Source organism: Ornithodoros turicata, chromosome 4 (assembly GCF_037126465.1).
Source record: "Ornithodoros turicata isolate Travis chromosome 4, ASM3712646v1, whole genome shotgun sequence".
Taxonomy (NCBI): domain Eukaryota; kingdom Metazoa; phylum Arthropoda; class Arachnida; order Ixodida; family Argasidae; genus Ornithodoros; species Ornithodoros turicata.
Genome location: NC_088204.1, coordinates 69,430,679 through 69,452,591, shown reverse-complemented (window position 1 = coordinate 69,452,591; position 21,913 = coordinate 69,430,679). Strand labels below are relative to the sequence as shown.

The window sequence follows — 21,913 nt, the reverse complement described above, 5'->3', positions numbered from 1 at the left end:
ACTATTTTGATGCATATTTTACTTCGGCCAATGTATACGTATAAATATTTGGGGTAATGCGTATCAAGTTGTACGAACAGCCAAATAAGTAACTTAAAAGCATCACATTGCCACATTGGAAAACTGTCCTTTGGAAACGAATAGCTTATCTCCATATTTAACACACTATGTCGCACCCAACATACAACCTTCGAACACGACGCAACTCAGTTCGAATATTATATGTCCCCAATACTTGACTCTGTGTGGGTATTCGTATTCAAAACCATGCGACGTGTAAATGCATTTGCACGACGGAGCTCTTTAGTAGTAGTACCGAATTTCCAACTCAAAGTGTGAAACAAATGCGTCATATATCCCGAAGGCAAACGATATTTGAACCTTAGACAGGTAAAACGTAACATGACATAACTGTTCATATGCTAAACTGAAGGAAGCTCGCCTCCTCCAGTGTTAAACCACAGCCATCTTATGAGCGACTTGTTGGTTGAAACAGGAAAAAAGTGCAGCCGGCACCAGCGAGATGTATAGCTCGAGCCTCTTAGCTTTTGTTTACAAAAAGTATACATTCCCTTATGGTGTGTATGTATAGAATGCAAAGTTGTTTCCCTTTTTTTCTTTTCTTTTTCTTTTTTCTTGAGCGTTGGGGACACTTCCAACTTGGCCAAAAAATGAAAAACTGTTGTCCATTTCGTGTGTCCTTCTGGCGCGTACAAACGGTATTTCTGCGTCTGCTTTCTTTGTCTGGTGTTAAAGGGGGAGGAGGAAGGTCCACATAGCTTCCTGAAGGGTATATGGAGCGACAACAAATCCGGTGCAAATCCAGAGCAATTTTTCTGGGACGAGCTTACGATAAAGTTTTGGCACGCTAGCGGTCTTTCAGGATCCCGAGATTATTCATGCTCATAAACTACGGTATGGAGATTCGCTTCACGCAGTAATGTGAAGCTGATATCTATTTATTGTTTAACTGAGCGACGGAGAATATAGCGACCATTCGTAAAAAGTGTCACTTCGTCTAAGAATTGACAGAAGTCGAGCCATTTGTGGAACGGATCCTCTCCTATAACACATTGAAAATCTCCAGGATATTTTTTTCTCCTTAAAAAAATCCGTCCCCATACTCCGCTGCAGGTCATTCGTTAGTTGAGGTCTGATAGGAACTAATATAACCGCGCCTATGTTCAAGACATCTTTTCTCAAAACACTTCCACAGTGTACATGTGTATTTTTCTTAAACGAGAAAAGAAAATTCGTCAGCGCATTCATATCCTGTCTGTAAGGTACCATTTGTACCCTTTGACGGAAGTTCGTCGCCTTCTACTGTTAGTTCTGTTGCGAGTACCACAGCCGGCTCCACGTATCAGATTCAGCAGCTTTTTTTTTTTTTTACTTTGACTTTGCCTGAGTTTGGTTGCCATACCTGACTCATGGATGATGACAATCGCCATTTGTTTATTGGACAATGTATCAGAGAAATGTAGTACTTCTGTGATGGCGCGTCGCAATAGAAGAACAGAAAATACAATTGTTAATATTTGCCTCCACAAGCATTATTTTCGCATGCTACACAGCACTCTTTTGTCTTATCCCTTGGTAAAGGACAATGTTATAGTTCGCCATACCAGCGTAGCGGCACAGGCTTCTATTTTGCTATATATTTTTAGTGAAATCTAAAAGGGTCGAGCTACACCTCTGGCTGCTTTCGGCTAGAACCGACTATATATGTGCAGGGAACTGTACAATGCAAGATATTACAAAGCAACCCTCGAAGAAAGATGGACGTACTTTTTCCAGTAGGTCCACGTGCGCGTTGCGAATGTTGTCCACGGGAACATCGCCCTGGATCTTGCGCATGTGTTCGCATTCGGGGTACCATCGACAGTGCTCAACAAATGGGTGCTCATTCCCCGTCCAGTCACCGTGGGCGTTACCACAGTAGGAACAAATGACAGCGTCACTTCTTCCTGCATGTCCCACCGGTTGACGGTAGATATTAGTTTTCGTAGCAGACAGTCTTACAAGTATAATTTCTGATATCGGGAGATTGGAAATGAGGAAGGTTAACTGCTATGTAGTGAACACAGGAAGAGACGCAAAACTACAAGGACGACACAGGACAATCGCCCTTACACTTAAATTTGCACAACTCCACACCAACATTCACAAGTATCTTCGTAGGAGAGGAATAGGCAAAAGGGATGGCTTATTGACACGTTTCGCACGTGTAGCGATTTGTACGGGCTCTCAATCGAAGCTCTTTTTCTCTCTCGTTTTGCTGGAGATCGATCACGATCAATCACGAACAGAGTTATGCGCCGACAGAAACAATGTCTCCAAAGAGGTGGTACTGGACGTTACTGCACCGCGGCTGCAATGACTGCAGACCAATTTTCATAAAACTTGTTTTATCTGCCCAGTAAAGAAAGCGGAGATGTTTCTTAGCGGTTCAGTAACATGGGCTGCGCATTAAATTCTGTAAGCAAGTGCTCTCGAACATCTTCCTCCGTTTCAGATTCTTTTGGCAATATCAATGTCGGCTGTTGCATGTAAACGTTGCTACATCCGGGAAGTCTTCCTCTGACGTCCTTATTGTTCCATGTCTCTACGTTTCTATATCTGTACTTTCTATAATATTCGTCACCTTCATCGCGTATCTAATGAGCGCACTAAATGCTTCCATGTGATTGCTAAACTAAGCAACAACTAAAACGCTGCTCTGGCAACAAGATTACACCTGTGTAAAAAAATCCAAGGTTGGCAAGTTCCTCTGGCTTCAGTCGCTGCAGTAGATGACTAGGAAGGTCACTGAAGCTCCTTAGGCGCTCCTCCAAGGACTGAAATCTGTGGAGGAATTATAGCGGTCGTAAGCTATTGCGCTACATATTTTACCCAAGACAATTGCAGAATGTTGCAAAATTGCAAATGTTCACCAACTGGTGAACTACACCAAAACCTCTAGTTCACCTAGTACTGCGGAAAGCGAGGTACGCATGCAACGAGTCTTTTCAGTTGCCTATCAAGAAATGCACCTAAAGTTGCCTACAGAGACAGACTACAGCGCGAGTTTACGTAGCACACGGGAACCTGACAAACTCATCTGGCGAACGTGCCGTTTGGGAGTGAGCGCTCGTGGAATGTGGCGCAACGGTGTCTCGCTAGCAGTGGTAATATGGTGTTCCCTGCGCTCCAAACGCGCTGCCCATAAGCCCCGATCGCTCACGCGGGAACGACAGACCCGGCCCCGTCATTATGGTGGGCCATATACTGTCGTTATAAGGGGAGCCAGAGGTGTCAATACCCCAACAACACCGAATATCCTCTGGATGTACGAACAATGTCCTAACGGATTCGTACGATGGGCATCACTCAGATATCCATAGGACGTGCAAATTCGTTAAGACGTTATTTGTACATCCAGAGGATATTCGGTGTTGTTGCGGTATGGCTGCAAGTTACGTTGCGTGGCTTCTGTCAACACCGCCACAGTTGGCGCCGGTGTTTAGATCGGGCTATCAAGCGTTTATTTCAAATAAGACTATTCGCGCGAAACCATGCTTCACCGCGACGGCTAAAACTGGGCCAGGAAGTCTCGACGTCGGAGCAGCCTCCTTTGCGGTGCTGTTCCCGGGAAGACTTTTTCGTAAAACACGTCAATGTCATGCATGTACACATTATCACCACAATACACAGAGGCCTGCCTACAGCTGACATTTTTCCACTTGTCAATTGTCCTGATAGCGCCTTCGCGTTTCATATCGCAGCTAATTCTACTCACTTCATTTGTCGGTCTAATTGCGTAGGCAGTGTAGAGGAGGTGGTGTCCCTCCACACGAGTCCTGACCGGCGATGATGGAATGTCCCAGTGGGCAGGTGGACGTGGCCTCAACTAGGACGGTGCCGGTAGAACTGGCTGCCAGGCGCAGTAACGCGTGGCAGCAAAGGCGCGTCGTCGTCGTCGTCTACGGGCCGCCACATCACTCCCCCCTCAGACGCGGAGCGATACATGCGGTTGAAGTCCACGTAAATACCATGAAGGGGAGAATGAGGATGACTCGTCGATGGTAGACGACTGGACAGACGGCTTGTGATTGTGGCTGTTGATGCAGCAGCAGCGGGATGGCGGGAACAAGAGCGCTGCGATCCGGGCGGGTTCCAGTGATGAGATGTGAATGCTGAGTGCTTGACTGCTTGAGTGGTTGCTGACTGTGTTGATCGGCGCTGAGTGCGTTGTTCTGCGTTGAGTGATCGTTGCTGCGTTGGTTGTTGCTGAGTGTTGCTGAGTAAGTGCGTTGAGTGATCGTTGCTGAGAGCTGATGGTTGTTGGGTGAGTGCGTTGCTGAGTGGGCGACAGTACCGCGGCCGGTACGTAAGCGTGGATGCTGTTTGTCGCCAGAGCAGTGCCGGGAAGGACCGTCATGAAGCAGGTGGAGACAGTAAACTGAGCTTGCTGGTGGTCTCCCTGTGGGTCCCCGGTGGAACAGTGGTCCCGGTGCGCCTTGTCTGCTAGAGGGTGGTTCGCTGCTGGATTGCCCAAAAAGTTAGGATGTTGAGTGGCCGAATTACGCCCGAACATGGTGTTCGTTGTTCGGGTCACCAAATGTAGAGGAGGTGGTGTCCCTTTACACGAGTCCTGACCGGCGATGATGGACTGTCCCAGCGGGCAGGTGGACGTGGCCTCACACTAGGACGGTGCCGGTAGAACTGGCTGCCAGGCGCAGTAGCGCGCAGCAGCAGAGGCGCGTCGTCGTCGTCGTCTACGGGCCGCCACAGCAGCAAAATGTCCGTGAATAATACCCCTCTTGCACGGGGAAACTGAATGTTATTCCCAACGAACGACATTCGTATGAAGATTCGTACCAAGATAGACGTGCTGTGGTTCCGCGACAGAAGCTACCGTATTCTGTTTCCACCATTAGGAGCACCTAGGTCCTAGGGCGTGTCAAAGCACCCACTTACTAGCCCGGAAGCGCTGCAGAGGTTATTGAAAATAAAAGTTCACTCTTGAAGGGACTAGACTGTGCGTATATTTCAGGGCAGAGCAAGTTTAAGGCGGTAAAAACTATGCAAGGCGGATAACTGTTTTCGAGTTCGGCAAGGGAACACCATCGACCTGCACCTACGGATCGCCTTTCGGTTGGCCCGCATGGCGTTCCCGAATCCGAGATTTGCTGCTGCTGATGTGATGACTCCAAATGCCAGAGAAGCCTGAATGATAATATCTATTGTAACTTTTTACACGCATGGTTTAGGATATACCTTTTGTTTGCGTTAAGTCTCCGAAAGTAAGAGTACTCCTTTCTGTCCATTTTTGAACTTATCTCGAGAACTCAGTGGCTATAATCCCAATACGAAGGCGTTGTCGCATAGGCGGCCTTATGCGCCTTATTTACGAGAACAAGAGGCATGTTTGCGCTGTTTCAGTAGAGCTTTGTATAGCTGGTAATTTTCAGACCTCAATGTTTCAGATAACCGAAGTATGCTCACTTTGGGTGCTTCGGGCATACAGAGGAGATTTTTGCAGACGCTCTCGATGACGTCGTGTTACCTGGGAGAAATGAGCATAATCAAAACGCGTGCTGGGGAACAAATTGAAGTGAAAAGAACTTGACGTCAATCCCTAGCGCGAGCGCTTGAACAATGATCGTCACTATCCACTAAACGCATGATTATTCAAATCACGAAGTCCAGCTTGGCACCTGATGGAGACCTCAATTTTTAGCCTCAATATCCTGTTGGGTTCCAGAAGGTCAAACGTAGAAACATTTAGTGAGTAAGAAAGTAGAATGTGATTAGAATGGCTTCAGTATCATCATGTGTCTTTAACCACCACTTTTGGCTGCGGACTATATTGTGCCGGTCCTTTCGCACCAGTGCCACTTCATTCCGATTGAGGGTGTATAATAACGGACCATTTTCCCGCGTTGTGCTGCCGTCCCAAATGTCGTCTACTATTGTCTGAAAATAAAGGGCTAAACGCATGGAGCGTTTTTCCGACGTTTTCAGGACGCGCGCGCGCTCGGCGTGCGTGTGACCTCGTAAAAACTAGTTTTTCAACGCGCGAGGAGGGCGTACGCCGGAATCTGTCGACTACAGATATTCGCGCGCGTCTAGGCGCGTTTTCCGAGAAGTAGACAGAACCATGGCCGTCGTACGGCAGACAAGGTGGCGTATGAGCAGCTCGCATAAATTTTTGGAACATTATCCGTCACACTAAATTTACGTGAACATTTTAATGGTATCTGGAATGAAGGAACGCGGGAACAACAGGAAAGAAGAGCATCGCCACGTTCTAAGAGATATTTGTGGTCGACTAATATAGCAACAGTGGCGGGCGTCACTCGCTCCGTACGCGTCCCATGCGTTTCGGGTGGTCGCCTCGCTGGCGTTTCTTCGCCGTGTGTGCAAGGCCATGGCGTACGCGCGACGTTTTGACGCTTTGAAAACGTCCAATGCGTTTCGCCCTTTAATGAACGTGAGGAGGCGCCGCGGTTTCGTTCTAGCGGGGGGAGGCAGTTGGGCGATCGCCCTCTAAAAAACGTCAGTTTATGCATTTGATTTACCTCTCTCCCCTACCTCACTACGCAGTCCGACAAAGAAACCGCCCCACCCCCAAACCGAGGAACTGGATCCGCCCATGTGCCAGAATGATGAGCTGCGCACCACTGTTTTATTCAACAGGAAGGTCATTGTCGAGCGTAGTGCAGCCATTATGCATTGTCATTCCCGTGTTTTTTCCCTACATTTTTGGTGCCGAAACCCGGAGAGTGTAGCCTCACTGACCGAAGGATTCCAGGAACTGGAAGATAATATCTAGTGGCGTTAGCATCGTAGCAACGAACGCAGTAACATGTCGTAGGAACAAAGAGCATTACGGAAGATGCACTGCCATACACGTACTTAGAAGGTTTGCGGGATCGCAACGCAATATGGAGAAAGCTCCAGAGGCTTCAGCGCCGTGCGAACAATGTGACATCGCGTCCTGCAGGCACAACGCAGACGCGAGTAACCAGCCATTTCCCGTGCGACTAAAATGCCGTAGGTGCCCTTTGGTGCTGTATTTGTAGTTGTCATTTTTCACGAACAACGTTTCCGTGTCGTAGCCGGAATTAGAAGCTTATTCCAGCGCCGCCCTCACAAAGATCGCGATTGGTGACCTTCACATTCTATATTCAATACAACGAAATGTTCGATAAAACGAAAGAAATTGCGGTCTCTATGAGTTTCGTTATATCGAGGTTCAACTGTAGCAGTAGCATGAGCGTTATCGTACTAATGGATCCGGCTGTTTTAAGCCAGAACGAGAGCTGCGTATGTGCTGTGCATTCTCAGGAAAATGGTCCATTGTAGGGGATCAAGCTTGTACACTGCTTAACACATAGGTAAAATATATTCAAGACCGGTAAAAATTGCTGTTACTTACGTTCCTCCTCCAGAGGCATATCCCTTGGCGCTCTGTAAAGAAACAATGAATACTAAAACATTCTATGCGTGCCAGGTAACCATGTGAAGAAGGCAAAACGTTGTCTCACTTCTTGTGTCTCACACTTGTTGTTCAACACCTGCCTCCTAATTTAATCAAGCAGATGATCAGGAGGAGCCATGGTAAATATTTTCGCATAATTTTCGCATAAACGTGCACTTTTCCTTGCACATCTCAAGCAACAAAAGGTTCTGAAAAAAGTAAGCCTGATGCTGGGTGTGTAACCTTGGAGGTCTGGCGCAGCCTGCTCCCATGACGTCAGGAGCCCACCATGAAGTAGGAGCAGCGTTGAGGGGGAATGACGAGCGAGCAACCCTCCTCCGAACGTTCCCTCTCTCACAACACGACCTCCATTCACCTATGTCACGCACTGACGCCGCCCACGTTCATTGTCTTCAAGGAGCAATGGGGTGACCCCCCCCCCCCCCCCCAGATTTTTTCGTTGTTCCGTGCAGAGTGTTCTCCAACAAATAAAATGAGTTCTTGCGGAAGAAACTATGAGCGTAGGCGACCTACAGAGCGAGTGCGAGGGCTCTGTTCTGTGCACATTTGAAAAATTATTCTCCTCATGAAAAGAGCACATCGCAGAACGAAAGGACGTCGTGCCGTACGCTACTCCGCTTGCATGACGAGTGACGTCACTCGAAAATTGTGTCGGTTGTCCGTCCGTCGAAGTTTTATAAATTTGATTGCACAGCTATCGCGCACTGCAGAGCGAATATCTTCTGCATGGTGGCTCCTGGTGGACAGCTTAACAGATGAGGCAGGATTTTAAACGACGTTAAATGTCACTTCATTGCTCCTTTAAAGGAGTGATGAGGTGACATTTAAGTAACTTGAAAGCCTGTTTCATTCAAAATGTCCCTCGGGACAGCAAAAAATTTCATTGTTGCGGTATATTGTCACTGGGCAGTGAGATTTCTGAGAACCGTCCTAAAAAGCACCCGCGGATGGCCGATGCTGTCCTCGCGTGACGTTGGCATGTCCGCATGCATTTTCCTCTGTTTCTTTCTTCTCAGCTGATGTGTTCGATATACCTGATAGCGCTGCACGGCTTTATGTCACAAGTCACATGAACGACTCTGCCAGGCAGATAGGTGATGTCACGAAGTGCACTTCATGTCGTCCTCCCTTCTCCATTCTCCAATAGGCTCTTTCGGAGACTGGATGACTATTGACGGGGGTGCGGAGCAGAGACCCCGCGTTGCTGCTGTCACCTGACGAAGTCGTTCTTTCGCAGGAGCTCATTTTATTTGTTGCAGAGTATGCCATAGCCCTCCCTCCAATTATATCAGGGTCACCTGAGTGGTCCTTTGAAGGCTCTCTCAAGCGGTTCCCGCGAATTTGCAGAAAACGGCCAGATCCGTGACCCCTTGCGCGCCCTGAAGCTGCTACGCTCGTTATCTCTGTGGAAGAAAGCAGGTTGTTCTCCTGCAACCTGCCGCGGTGAAAAACGAACAAATTATCGAGTGGCCTTCCACATCTTTAAAAAGCATGGGAGGCACTTGCCACATATTTTACCACTTGATAGGAACATACTACATTCAGGCACCATCATGCAAAATATTTCCATTGGGAAGTGCAAATTTCCTAAGAAGGTTGGTCCACAAGATTGCGCGTAGCGCCGGCGATCTGTCCCGCTGCTTCTCGCGCGTGGCGATGCCAGGACTGTGCAGCGCCTCTATTGGGTGCCGGGAATCGTCTGCTAGAGAGAAAGACTCGTCGATTCGCGAGATGTGCAGTGCGAAAATAAAACTTCCAAAAGAAAGATGGAAAACAAAAGGTGCGCGCCTCACTATTGGGTACAAGGCATGATGTCATGAGCCATGCGAAGCAGCTTTTCTGAGCCGAGAGATTGCAAGCTGTCTTGCACACCAAGGTTTTGCAGTACACTCGTGCTTTTTGTGCAGGTAGGGTCCGAGACTGCTCGTGGCATTTTTTTACAGTACTTTCATGCCATGCTCTTCTTGGAGGACGGAATCTGACGCAGATATGTTGCTGCTCTTAGTCAAATGACTCTATATCCCCTACACGTCGTAGTTCTTGCTCGTGTCTGGAACTATTGAATCCCCTACACCGTATTACAGAAGTCGTTGAGACATGTTAGCACTAGTATCATCACAAATGTACGTTGTCATTGTTGTAGGACACAAGCTTCGGTTTGGACGGATAAGCTCCTTAGCTATACTCACGTGTCCTCTGAGCCACCGCCAACTACACTTTGGAATTGGGAGCCGGCCTTGCTGGAAAATTTAACATCGTTCCGAAAAATACCACAATAATATCAAGTACATCTGAATAATGTCGTACATTTCTATGTTCACCTGTACACCAATGTATTTTTCTACGTTCACCGCCAACTACACTTTGGAATTGGGAGCCGACCTTGCTAGAAAATTTAACATCGTTCCGAAAAATACCACGATAATATCAAGTACATCTGAATAATGTCGTACAGTTCTATGTTCACCTGTACAGCAATGTACTTTTCTATGTTCACCGCCAACTACACTTTGCAATTGGGAGCTGACCTTGCTGGAAAATTTAACATCGTTCCGAAAAATACCACAATAATATCAAGTACATCTGAATAATGTCGTACATTTCTATGTTCATTTGTACAGCAATGTACTTTTCTATGTTCACCGCCAACTACACTTTGGAATTGGGAGCCGACCTTGCTGGAAAATTTAACATCGTTCCGAAAAATACCACAATAATATCAAGTACATCTGAATAATGTCGTACATTTCTATGTTCACCTGTACACCAATGTACTTTTCTACGTTCACCGCCAACTACACTTTGGAATTGGGAGCCGACCTTGCTGGAAAATTTAACATCGTTCCGAAAAATACCACAATAATATCGAGTACATCTGAATAATGTCGTACATTTCTATGTTGACCTGTACAGCAATATGCTTTTCTATGTTCACCGCCAACTACACTTTGGAATTGGGAGCCGACCTTGCTGGAAAATTTAACATCGTTCCGAAAAATACCACAATAACATCAAGTACATTTGAATAATGTCGTACATTTCTATGTTCACCTGTACAGCAATGTACTTTTCTACGTTCACCGCCAACTACACTTTGGAATTGGGAGCCGACCTTGCTGGAAAATTTAACATCGTTCCGAAAAATACCACAATAACATCAAGTACATTTGAATAATGTCGTACATTTCTATGTTCACCTGTACAGCAATGTACTTTTCTACGTTCACCGCCAACTACACTTTGGAATTGGGAGCCGACCTTGCTGGAAAATTTAACATCGTTCCGAAAAATACCACAATAATATCAAGTACATCTGAATAATGTCGTACATTTCTATGTTCACCTGTACAGCAATGTACTTTTCTATGTTCACCGCCAACTACACTTTGGAATTGGGAGCCGACCTTGCTGGAAAATTTAACATCGTTCCGAAAAATACCACAATAATATCAAGTACATCTGAATAATGTCGTACATTTCTATGTTCACCTGTACAGCAATGTACTCTTCTACGTTCACCGCCAACTACACTTTGGAATTGGGAGCCGACCTTGCTGGAAAATTTAACATCGTTCCGAAAAATACCACAATAATATCAAGTACAACTGAATAATGTCGTACATTTCTATGTTCACCTGTACAGCAATGTACTTTTATATGTTCACCGCCAACTACACTTTGGAATTGGGAGCCGACCTTGCTGGCAAATTTAACATCGTTGAGAAAAGTTCCACAATAATACCAAGTACATCTGGATAATGTCGTACTTTTCTATGTTCGCCTGTACAGGATTGTACTTTTCTTTTCTATGTTCACCGTCAACTACACTTGGGAATTGGTACCGACCTTGCTGGCAAATTTAACATCGTTCAGAAAAATCCCACAATAATACCAAGTACACCTGGATAATGTCGTCCTTTTCTATGTTCACGTGTGCAGCAATGTACTTTTCAATGTTCTACGCCAAATACACGTTGGAGTTGGGAGCCGACCTTGCTGGTAAATTTAACATCGTTCAAAATCCCATAATAATATATTAAGGATATCTGGATAATGTCGTACTTTTCGATGTCCACCTGTACAGCAATGTACTTTTTTTATGTTCACCGCCAACTACACTTTGGAGTTGGGAGGCGACCTTGCTGGCAAGTTTAACATCGTTCAGAAAAATCCCACAATATTATCAGGTACATCTGGATAATGTCGTACTTTTCCCCCGTAGTGTCGTACTACCCCCCCCCCCCCCAACAACACAATTCTCGAATTTCCCTGATGACTCCATGACAGGCACATCACGAAAGGCTACTAAAAATTAGGCGTTCTGATTCTCCCAAACAAATAAACGGCTGTTACTATGGGCAACAGAATAATGGAGCAAAGACATCTCGTAGATGAAATTTCCACCATACGCCACGATTTTTCATACCCAGACTCCTTCCAATGTTGTAATTACATTGGAACGTTGGTACAGTTACCAATAACTGGGGCAGTAATGACCGGTAGGGTTTTTAGTTGCCCTTGTTGGCACTCCCGACTCAGCTCCGCCATGACTACTGCTCCGGGTAAGTGAGAGAGGCTTTCGTGCTCGAAAGCCTATATCGCGCTCTGACTCATTCGGAAGCCTTCCGTGTGTGTTTCCGCCGCCCCGAAACCTTTGAAAGCAAGATGGCGGACAGAGCGTGGTACTGTTGTGACAGAAAAAAACCTTCACCTGTCACCTTTCCCAATCACAAACATTTACCCTGGTCGCATGGAACGTTAAAAATGTATTTAATGCCACCCAGGGACGTTTTAATGCCGAAACAGTATGGAGTTTTTGCACATCAAATGGAATTCTACGAAAACGATGCTATAAGTGGAGTTAAGCTTAGAAATGTGACGTCATCCATTTCAAACAAACAGGGCGATTGGCTTATAATGTTTTCCGAACTGTTATCGTGAATACTTTCTGATGTAACTAAAACTTCCTCTTAGTTTACCTTGTGTAAAAGATTCATAGAAATAGCGCACTAGGCCGTGCTGGACTGAGTCATGTGCCAATCGTAGAATTTTCCCGCCGCCAGCTCAACCATGAAAATGGAGAGTCCATGGAATACTTCCCGATTCATGAGTCGTTTCTTTTTTTTTTTTTTTCCGGTTCTGTTATTCGTGAGAACAAGATTCGTTGGGCGCACCTTACACTGCCGAGTACATGCGTCACTTGTAACATTTTGATTGTGGTTAGCCGATTGCGTCGTTCTCAGGTAAGAGTACAGTCCCACCAAATCGAACCACAACATGTCCTATAACTTTCATGGATACTTCGGAACATAACATAACTCTAAGAGGAAACCACGTCTAAGAGATCCGACTTACCGTACATTGCTCACTGAAGCGAGCATTGAAGCAATAAGCCAAAGATGGTCGTATATAAGCAATTCAATGCCCAAGCAAGATTTGACTAAGTAAACTGGACAACAAGTGGGCGCTGCTCCTATGATTATCACTATGCCAGTTCACCGTATCCGATAAGAGCCACGGCGACAACTACATGTACACCCATGCACTTGCGTAACAAGAAATACGGCTGACACAACGAGAAAGTGAGAAGAGGCACAGTAATGCCGCCCAAAAAAGAAACAGGGATTTGGAGTCAGCCGAGTGACGTCACAATGTGTTTCGCAGTTTCGGTTTTGCACGCATAGCATAGTTTCGGCTTTTGTCGATAGGTGTAGTTATAGCGTGTAGGCAATGCCCCTTCACTGGCTTTCTTGGAAATCATAAGGAGAGAGGCCAGAAGTGAAGGCTCGCCTGAGCGGTGTCGGGGTGAGGAAAGCACCATATTGCAGCCGCCCGTGTCCCCAGTTGCACGAACGCGTTGTGTGCTAAACGCTGCCGCACTAGCGTCGCTGCCCTAGTTTTGAAAAGACGAATCACACTGCTCGAAATGAAGCTGTTTCGAGCGAAATTTACCATGAAAGTTCGTCTATGTTATAAACTGCTTATGCTTGTGCTAGATGCCAGATTTATGGATAATTATAGCTTCCGACAAGAAATAGCACGAAGTAGCAAAGTTTCGGTTTCGGTATGCTTTCAATACTTGCGTTATCGCGAGAGTCCCGCGTGCGTCCCGTGGCGGGAGGCACATCGTGCCCACTTTGTGTGTTTTGCCGAAGTGCAGAAAGCAACAGCGAAGAGGACCTGGAGTGTCTTTTCAGAACTCAGCAATCGGTAATCAAGCTGTGAAGTGAATTTACCGAAGAGTTATGTCGTTTTGCGTCTGTAATTTTGAAAAACACGTCGATTATAATTGAACACTTAACCGATACTAACTCCAGGTTCCCATTACAAATTTTCCATTGAAAACCTGGAGCCTTTTAAACAAGTGGCTGCAAAGTCAGAGAGAAGAGAACTTTTCTCCTCCACCGCCGGACAGGATCTGCTCTGAAGGCTTCGAAGAAGCGTGTTATCCTAAAGCAGGTAAGACCTCCTGTCTGCTGGTATTTCATTACGGCGTAATAGGTGTAATATTGCTCTTGCAGGCTTCGTAATTCTATTTAGAGTTTATTGTTCAATACTTCTCCTTCATAACGTGTGCAGCTTTAATACAAAAACGCACTTTTTTCGGATACGGCCGAGTAGACGTACCGCCATCCAGATACCTCTATCCATTATTACGTGATTTGAAGAATTGTAGCATCCAATCAGACGCCAACGCGGAGGTATACATAACATTCTGCTCTACACTTTAGAGGTGATATAAACAGGCCACCAAACATTTCACAAATAATGACACCCCATGAAAGAACGCAGGTCATAATACCCAAATATACATTTCGTTCTGCTCGTGCTAGCTCTGTGACCCATATAACTGCTTTAATAGATAAGCGACCAGCGCGCCTCTCTTCACCAAGCATACCTCACATGGCTGCGTAGCCTTTTGCCATCCATGGCGGGGTCTAGCTCCGAGCATGACTTTTCAAATCCCCAGCCAACAAACAGGCTTCATTATCAGCTGTGAGGCGGAGCGCTTCGTTCGTGTGCCAGGAACTTCATTTTGCGCTCTGTGGTTCCGAAATTCAACGCCATGACAACTCCAACATCTTCGGCGCAAACGTCAACAATTGAGCTGCTATGATATGACGCGATTCGAACCATCTACCTCCCAGTCACGACGTGCCATGGCCAGCGCGCTAACCACTGTGCCACGCGAGCTGGTGACGCGATGCCGCGTGGCTCACACCAGAGTACGGCCACGACCTACTCTATACTAGGGACCTGGACAACTGACAATTGCCTATGGGAGAGCGGGGTCATGGGATAGCTACGGTACAGGCCACCGCAAGCGCCACATAGCATTATTGGAGAGAGGGTATGACTTTGTCACCCTTGCCACCGTCTTTCGTGCTACCAGGCTGTTGCTAAGTTGCTAACCACGCGCTATTCTCTTTCTTATTGCTTCGTCGTTGTCAACACAGCCCACCATGCATCGCCGCGGGTTCGGCAAGTCACGTGGTAGCGAACTACTACCCCGGTGCAGGGAGCTTTGCGGATGCAAAGGTCTCTAGTATAGTAGTAGGTCGTGAGTACGGCAGCCAGTCGTCGGAACCATTCGAAGATAACGAAGGTGACCCATTGCGCACTTACTAACAGCTCGTCGTTGTCGTGCGGCCGAGTTGCACTGACTCGAGCGTGTACCTTAAGGCTGGCAATAATGGTGATGGTAGTGTGATGTTACCCGTAAGGTTTGTCCGCTCAGTGTAGCGACATGATGCACGTGCCGCTGGGTAGGACTGCAGATCATTTGGACCACCTGGGGTGCTAGACTCGTCGTTTCTTGAAACACGAAGAGAGTTCAAGAAATTGGAGGGAGCGCAACCATTGGATGCTTTCCGTGGCCCACGTGAGCGCTCCTGACTCTCAATCAAACCTCAGGTCAAGGCTACCGAGACGCGCGCACTGTGAAATATTTTCATGACGTCAAAATGAGGAGATATGAGGAAAGACAGCCGATGGGCAGTTTCTCTGGCCCACATGACGGCCCGTATTGTCAATCAAACCAAAGTACAAGGAAAGAAAAAAAAAATGCAGCTTTTGGCAGAAGTTCCGTGACGTCAAAATGACGTTGCGCAACATATTTTTTCTACCGAGAAGAGTTCAAGGAAAGATAGTGGTGAACTTCGAAGTTTGTTAGAAGGAGTTGCGGCCGCTTTTATTGCCGTGCCCTACTACTGCGCCTCTGAGTCCACACTTATCATGACTCCTGAGTATCGTTTGAAATGCCAAACGATGGTTTTTGCCAGTGTAACCGACTGTCGAAGAACGCTGTTCGTTCGCTGTGTGACCATCTGCGCGGAGCCTACACTCTCAGAACAGAACTTCACTGCATAGCATGTTGTGCGCCGACTACAGACACGAACGGGGATATGCTTATCGCTTCCGATTTGAAGAGAGAGGGGACACTGGCATTTTTATAGCAATTATCGTATATCCAAATTGCTATACGCTCCCTCTCTCTTTGAATCAGAAGGGGTAATCCTATAATTCGTCTCTATGGTTTATGGATGACGTGCTATGCGGTGAAGTTCTGTTCTGAGATTGTAGGATTCACGCAAGATGCGCTTCTCGTCATGGATGATGAATATCACTGCGCACAAGATTGTTGTGTTCTTCACGTATGACATTGTACTTCCCTTGGCCGCAGGGTCCGTGATGTCCTTGTTTTAACGTGGTTTCCTTGTTGCACAAAAAATGGGATTTTCCATTGAGACGCGGAGGAGGACAACAGCTTTCCTTCTGATTGACAGATGCATCCTAAATATAAAATGCACACAACAGAGACGTGAACACTGCATGTGCAGGGCGTTGGAAAGCGTCGGTGCTCTTCTATGCAGCGGAGCAGCACCTCGAAATGAGCGCTTGCAAGTGCACGGACCCAAGGTTTTTCGGACACGCGACTTCTCCGTCCCATTTTGTATTGCCAACTGTAGGATGGGACAAGCGTAAGCTTGCCCACATCACGGTTCAAAAATAGTACTGCCCTCGCCCTAAAAACGAAGAGCAGGCATGCACTACACTGTCTCCCTCCACGGCGATCATTAGAACGCCGATCTGAAGGGAGACGGCCGTTTCGAGCTTCCCATTACGATGAAGTGGTTGTGTCGTCGCAGTGCGGTCACTAGTCTGTTTATATGTGCTCAAATATACACAGGGTCATTCTGAAAAAGAAGCCAGCAGATACATAGAGAAAGGAAATAGGAAACAAATAGTTTTCAACCAAAGCCTTGTTGTGTTCACTGATCCCAAATACATGTATAGCACACATGACGATATAGCGAGTGTGCCATGTAATGTGGCACAAAACAGAGGCTTAAAATTCTACTTCGGTGTGTCACTGGCGCTTGTCACCAACTTTTGGAGTGACTTGCACGCACTTTTCGATTTTCAGTCGCGAGAAATATTCTGAATAGATCTCTGAAATGTGCAAGTCAGCGCAACTTTTTTTATGTCGTTTGTTTTTTGTCTTTCTTTGTGTTTTTCCTTGTCTGAAACAGAAAGGGCAGTTCGTTTTCTCAACCAATTTCAACACAAAACACATTACCCTGCAGCAATAAAAATAGCTGGGGAGAATTTGCTTTGCGCAAAAGCTCGACGGCGTTCATTACTCAGTCACTTAATGAAGAATACTGTGGAAAGAAAAGATGAGTCTCCCCTTCAGTTCCCTGTTCCATGCTTCTGCTGATAGCGGCGGCAAAGTTGAGACGACGCTGCTATCTGAAGCAATTGTGAGGAGGTTACAAGAAAAGCCGTGTCACCGGGTAGCTTCGTCTTTTCGACCTTTGATGCCTTTTTTTTTTTTCGTTTGCATAACTTGACGGAGGACTGCACGGCCGGCAATTTCCGTGAATCGTACAACAATTTTCCGTTTCCTTTTTACCATTATGAGTAGCACGGGTATTTTGTGATGCCATTGGATCAGGCCTCGAGCCATGCTGTTTCCGTATGTATTCAGTTTGGAAGAAATATTGATTGGATTCAAAATTGAACATACAGGGTGTTTCAAAACGTGTCATTCGGACTCTTTAAAAAACGGGGCGACGGAAGAATACGGGGTAAACGACACTTGTGTGGCAACTGAATTTGCCATCTTGCAAAAATATTTTCATTTGATTTTAATTGAAAGAAATTGAATTATTTAATTGAACTTCAATATTTCCCAAGTCAACCTCATGTTTTTTTTTTTATAAGCGGCAAACAAAAATGATTCCGCCTCTTTTTTCTCGCCCTGTTTTTTTTTCGACCTTCTATCTTTCATGGGGTCAGGAGCATGTCCTCCCCTCCACTAATTTCAGCGTCTGATTTGCTGCTCCGTTGAATACCCAAAACTTTGAAGCCTCAGTTGCGGGACTTTTTTGGGCAGTTCCATTTGCAATATCGAACGGATTTCTTAGTGGATCTGACTAAGTTTGCTACGGGCTCTCTAATTCTGAAAAAAAAAAAAAAAACGTTAGGATGACTTGGAAAATTTTGGAGTTCAATTAAAGAAATTCAATTTATTTTAATTAAAATCAAATGAAAATATTTTTGGCAAATTCAGTTGCCACACATGTGCCGTATACCCCGTATTTTTCCGTCGCCCTGTTTTTTTTTTTTAGTCCGAATGACACGTTTTTTGAAACACCCCGGTGTTTCAAAAAACGTGTCATTTGTCATCAAACAGATTTTACCGTGTTCTCACAGCTAGGCGGCACTGCGGTTTCAATATGGCGGCGTGCACGGAAAGCTGTGTTGCACACACAGGGGTGGCATCCGATGTATTGCTCTGTAGACGAAAGCGTGCTGGGCGAACGCAATGCATCCTGGACAGGTCCTGGTCGCACGTCACAGCAAACGTCAAGGCACACGTGACATTAAAGATGGTCACGCCCGTGATCGGCGGCCAAACCGTTTGTAAACAATGCCGTTGTTCTTCTGCACGACGTTTTGGATGTTTTTCGATCACGGTAATTATTTTTATCTGATAATCTCGCAGTAAACGCGCAGTTTTGCACATATAAGACCTTGTACCGTTGACGACTTCCAAAGATGTGATGACGACCGCGCGTTAAGACTCACTCAGCTGATGCTTAAACTAACGAGAAATGGGCTACCATGTTTCGGAAGAAGCACCGCATAATTTACGCTGGCATCTCTTACGCGTTCGTCTCTTCTCGGTATGACGACAGAAATATGTCGGTACGCGGCAAAACGACATCTAAACAAAGTCACATGACCTCAAAATGACGTTTTCTATGACGCGCGACAGGATGGCAGTTTTGCCAAAAGCACCCGCTTGAGGGTAGTTACAACAATGGCGGATTTGTGTCACCCTTGTGGTTGTACACAGTTTTCCCGTGGACTTCGCCATATTCACTTACGTAAGGTAGACAGCTGGCCAAGTTGGTACAATGACTGAGCTTGAGTAGAGTATTCTGTCTGGTCCCGTCCCGCCCTCACTGAGCACTCATATTCAGACCTATATCACTTATAGATATCACTTACGGAAAAACACGCAGCGACGGCTCTTCACAAGCACAACTCCGCTAAAGAGCTTCTGTTGACGTCTCGTCGTAGTTTTATTAAAGGCTACTGTAGCGGCGAATATTTTGTGTACCAAACGCGAAAACACAGTTGTCACACGGCTTTTTGTAGAAGCGCCTCAAAACGATAATTTCATGTGAGCTCACACCAACTTTGAAGGACTATGAGATGTACTCAACGAATTTCCAAATGCGGAAGCTCAAAGAGCGTGGGCCGTGCTCATGAAGTCTGCTGTCGACTACGAACTGGCGTACGTGTCAGTGACAAATGTCTTTTTCGCTGAGAGACTCACAGGTCTAGAAGCTTCTAGCTGCTGGAGACCCCTACGAGGTCACTGGCATTATTTCTGACGATGGAGGGCGAATGCAGAACGTGTCGGAGGGCCCAATAGCTGATAAAGTCTCTATCACGTCCTAGATAAAGACTCGGACTTCAAGTAGTTGAAGGCAATGGGTGCTGTATACTAGCCCTCGCCAGGTGGCGCGACGCCCGATGCCATTATGCGACATTGCCAAGTGCGATTGCGATGACTCAGTGTTTTTAGCCACAACGCTCAGACTGTGACTGTGTATTTCAACAACAGCAGTGGTGTACTTTTATTAAGAATAATAATGTTTATTTGCCAAGTATCAGGCAGGCGGTACAGAGAAAAAGCTACGAAATTGTACCTTGATGAGGCCTGAGCCCTTCAAAACCCTCTTAACAGCTATCTTACTGGTAACGAAATGTGACGAAAAATCGGTAAAGATATCTACAAGACGCACCCAGCACTGTTTGCGGGCACTTGAACACCTGAGATGGAGTGCCACCAGAATCGTGAAAGGGTGGTTAAGAAGCAGACAAGGTGCGAGCTTGAGACTTTGTGCGTGTGTTGTCCTTCTTCGTGTTCCCAGTCTCAGGGTTACCATTTTGCACCCCAATGTTGTTACATCCCAACTTGCAGTGCGAATAAAATGTTTTTGTGGCCAGATACTTCATCCTGATCTACCATTTACGGGGCCTGTTGGTACATGACTGAGTTTTGTTCCGTGTCTGTACCAGTCACCATTGTCAGCTAGTTTACCTGTTGTCGAGGGCGAAACTGGCGAAACCGAAACGCTCTTGCGGGCGAACCAATGTGTAAATTTTATTCCACAAGCGGCGCTGTTGCTGGTCACGACGCCGCTGGCCGAGAGCTACAGGAAAAGAACGGGGACTTTTCGACCTCACGCGAGTATCGCGTCGGCCGTCCGCGGTTGCTTTTTCCGACTCTGTTTATAAATTTGATTCAGCAGGGGCAATTATACCGCACTGGAAAAATATTTGGCATGACGACTCCTAATGGACAGCTTGACAGATGAGCGAGGGTTCCTAGCCGTGTTAAATGCAACCTCATTGCTCCTTCAAGTGCCCAGCAACATTTTTAATTTTCATCTATTTTATTTTGTTTACAGCTGTAAGCGCAGGGTGTGAGGAAACAGTTACTTGTGACTTGAACGTGTCCCGTCTCTGGTTCCTCAGAAGGACAGCGCTGTTATAACATATACGTGCAGATAACATGTAGATACATAATTTAGAATGAGCAAGGCATGAATATATGTACGGCAATCGGATCCACATTCAAGGAAAAGTAGAACAGAATAAAACAAAGAGCATAATCATCATGGGAATATCAAGTACCATCACCAAGGAGAAGGAACTTAATTTTTGGAAGTATTTATATTTAAGAAATTGACATGTGCGTATGTGTTCAATAATGTGAATAATGCAGGCATGTGATATGCTATTAGCTGTGACCCGTATTCAGTTCGTGCATGCTGGACGTCCCAAGTCCCATGATAGGCAAGCCTGAGCGATGGGCAAGACACGTAAACAAACACAAACACGAGGGCTCAAAACCAGCAAGACGTTTAATAGATAATAACGAACTTCATGAACACGTAGACGGTGCGTGGGAAGACTGAGAGAGGGGGAATAAGGAAATGTGGACAAAGTGAGTTGAAGGAAGGTCAGAGGAGCCGCTTGAAGGCCGAGTGGGAAGGCTGTTTGTGCCTTTCATTGGGAACCTTCAAACATTGTAAAGGAATGTTTTGAATATTTCGAATTAAAACGAAATGTCAACCTTGGTAAAGAGTTTCAAAGGAACTGCTTCTTGCACTTTCCCTTCAAAAGCTTTATTGAAGGATCATAAACACAATCTACCCCTTAGCATTGTACTTAATGAAAATAGCACTTGGCAGAAGTTGGTATCAACGTTCATCCAGAAATCATTGTCAGTTTTAAATGTACCCAACTCCTTATCTCTGAGGAACTCTCGAGAATTTGTCAAAATGCTTTTGCCATTTCACGGTTCTGAAATGTTCGCGATGTCGTTGGATGTCAAGGTCTGTATTATGCTCTTAAGAAACCTTTGCTGTTGAAACGCGTTTCGGATCTTTTGAACGAAAATTTGGTACGTTTCCAGTCTCACGCTGACATAGCTATAAGTGATTTTTTGGAATTACTGAATTTGTACTTAAATTCTAATGTAACTTGCAGAGATGGCGTTTTATACGCCCAAAAGGATGGTGTTTTCATAGGATCGTCTGTTGCGCCATTCTTATCTGAAATCTATTTAGGTTCCCTCGACTCTCATTTACGTGCTTTTGTAAATTCGTGTTTGCCTGACACTGTTTTGGTGGCTAGATACGTTGATGATCTGGTATTTATGTCTCGTTCCCGTTCCTGCTTGGTAGAACTGCAGCGTGTGGCTCGTGAATCGGCCCCCCGAATTAACATTTACGGAAGGGCATCCTACCGACGGGAAATTGAAGTTTTTAGATTTGACCTTACACTTCAAAAGGGGGTTATGCTGGGAATATGGTGCTTCAAATAAAAAACCACTTCTCC

The 21,913-nt window shown here is 45.8% G+C and overlaps 1 protein-coding gene across 1 annotated transcript in view; it reads right to left on the bottom strand.

The window, feature by feature from the left end:
- LOC135391783 (baculoviral IAP repeat-containing protein 2-like) overlaps window positions 1-13,057 on the bottom strand; it is a 64,017-nt gene extending 50,960 nt beyond the window's left edge. Inside the window, exons 1-5 of the mRNA XM_064622229.1 lie at window positions 12,842-13,057; window positions 7,424-7,455; window positions 5,488-5,548; window positions 2,738-2,844; window positions 1,789-1,967 (exon numbers count right to left, since the gene is read on the bottom strand). Coding sequence (XP_064478299.1) covers window positions 1,789-1,967; window positions 2,738-2,844; window positions 5,488-5,548; window positions 7,424-7,455; window positions 12,842-12,867 — 405 coding nt within the window. The 5' untranslated portion in view covers window positions 12,868-13,057. The remainder of the gene's footprint in view (window positions 1-1,788; window positions 1,968-2,737; window positions 2,845-5,487; window positions 5,549-7,423; window positions 7,456-12,841) is intronic.
- Window positions 13,058-21,913: the final 8,856 nt, after the last annotated feature.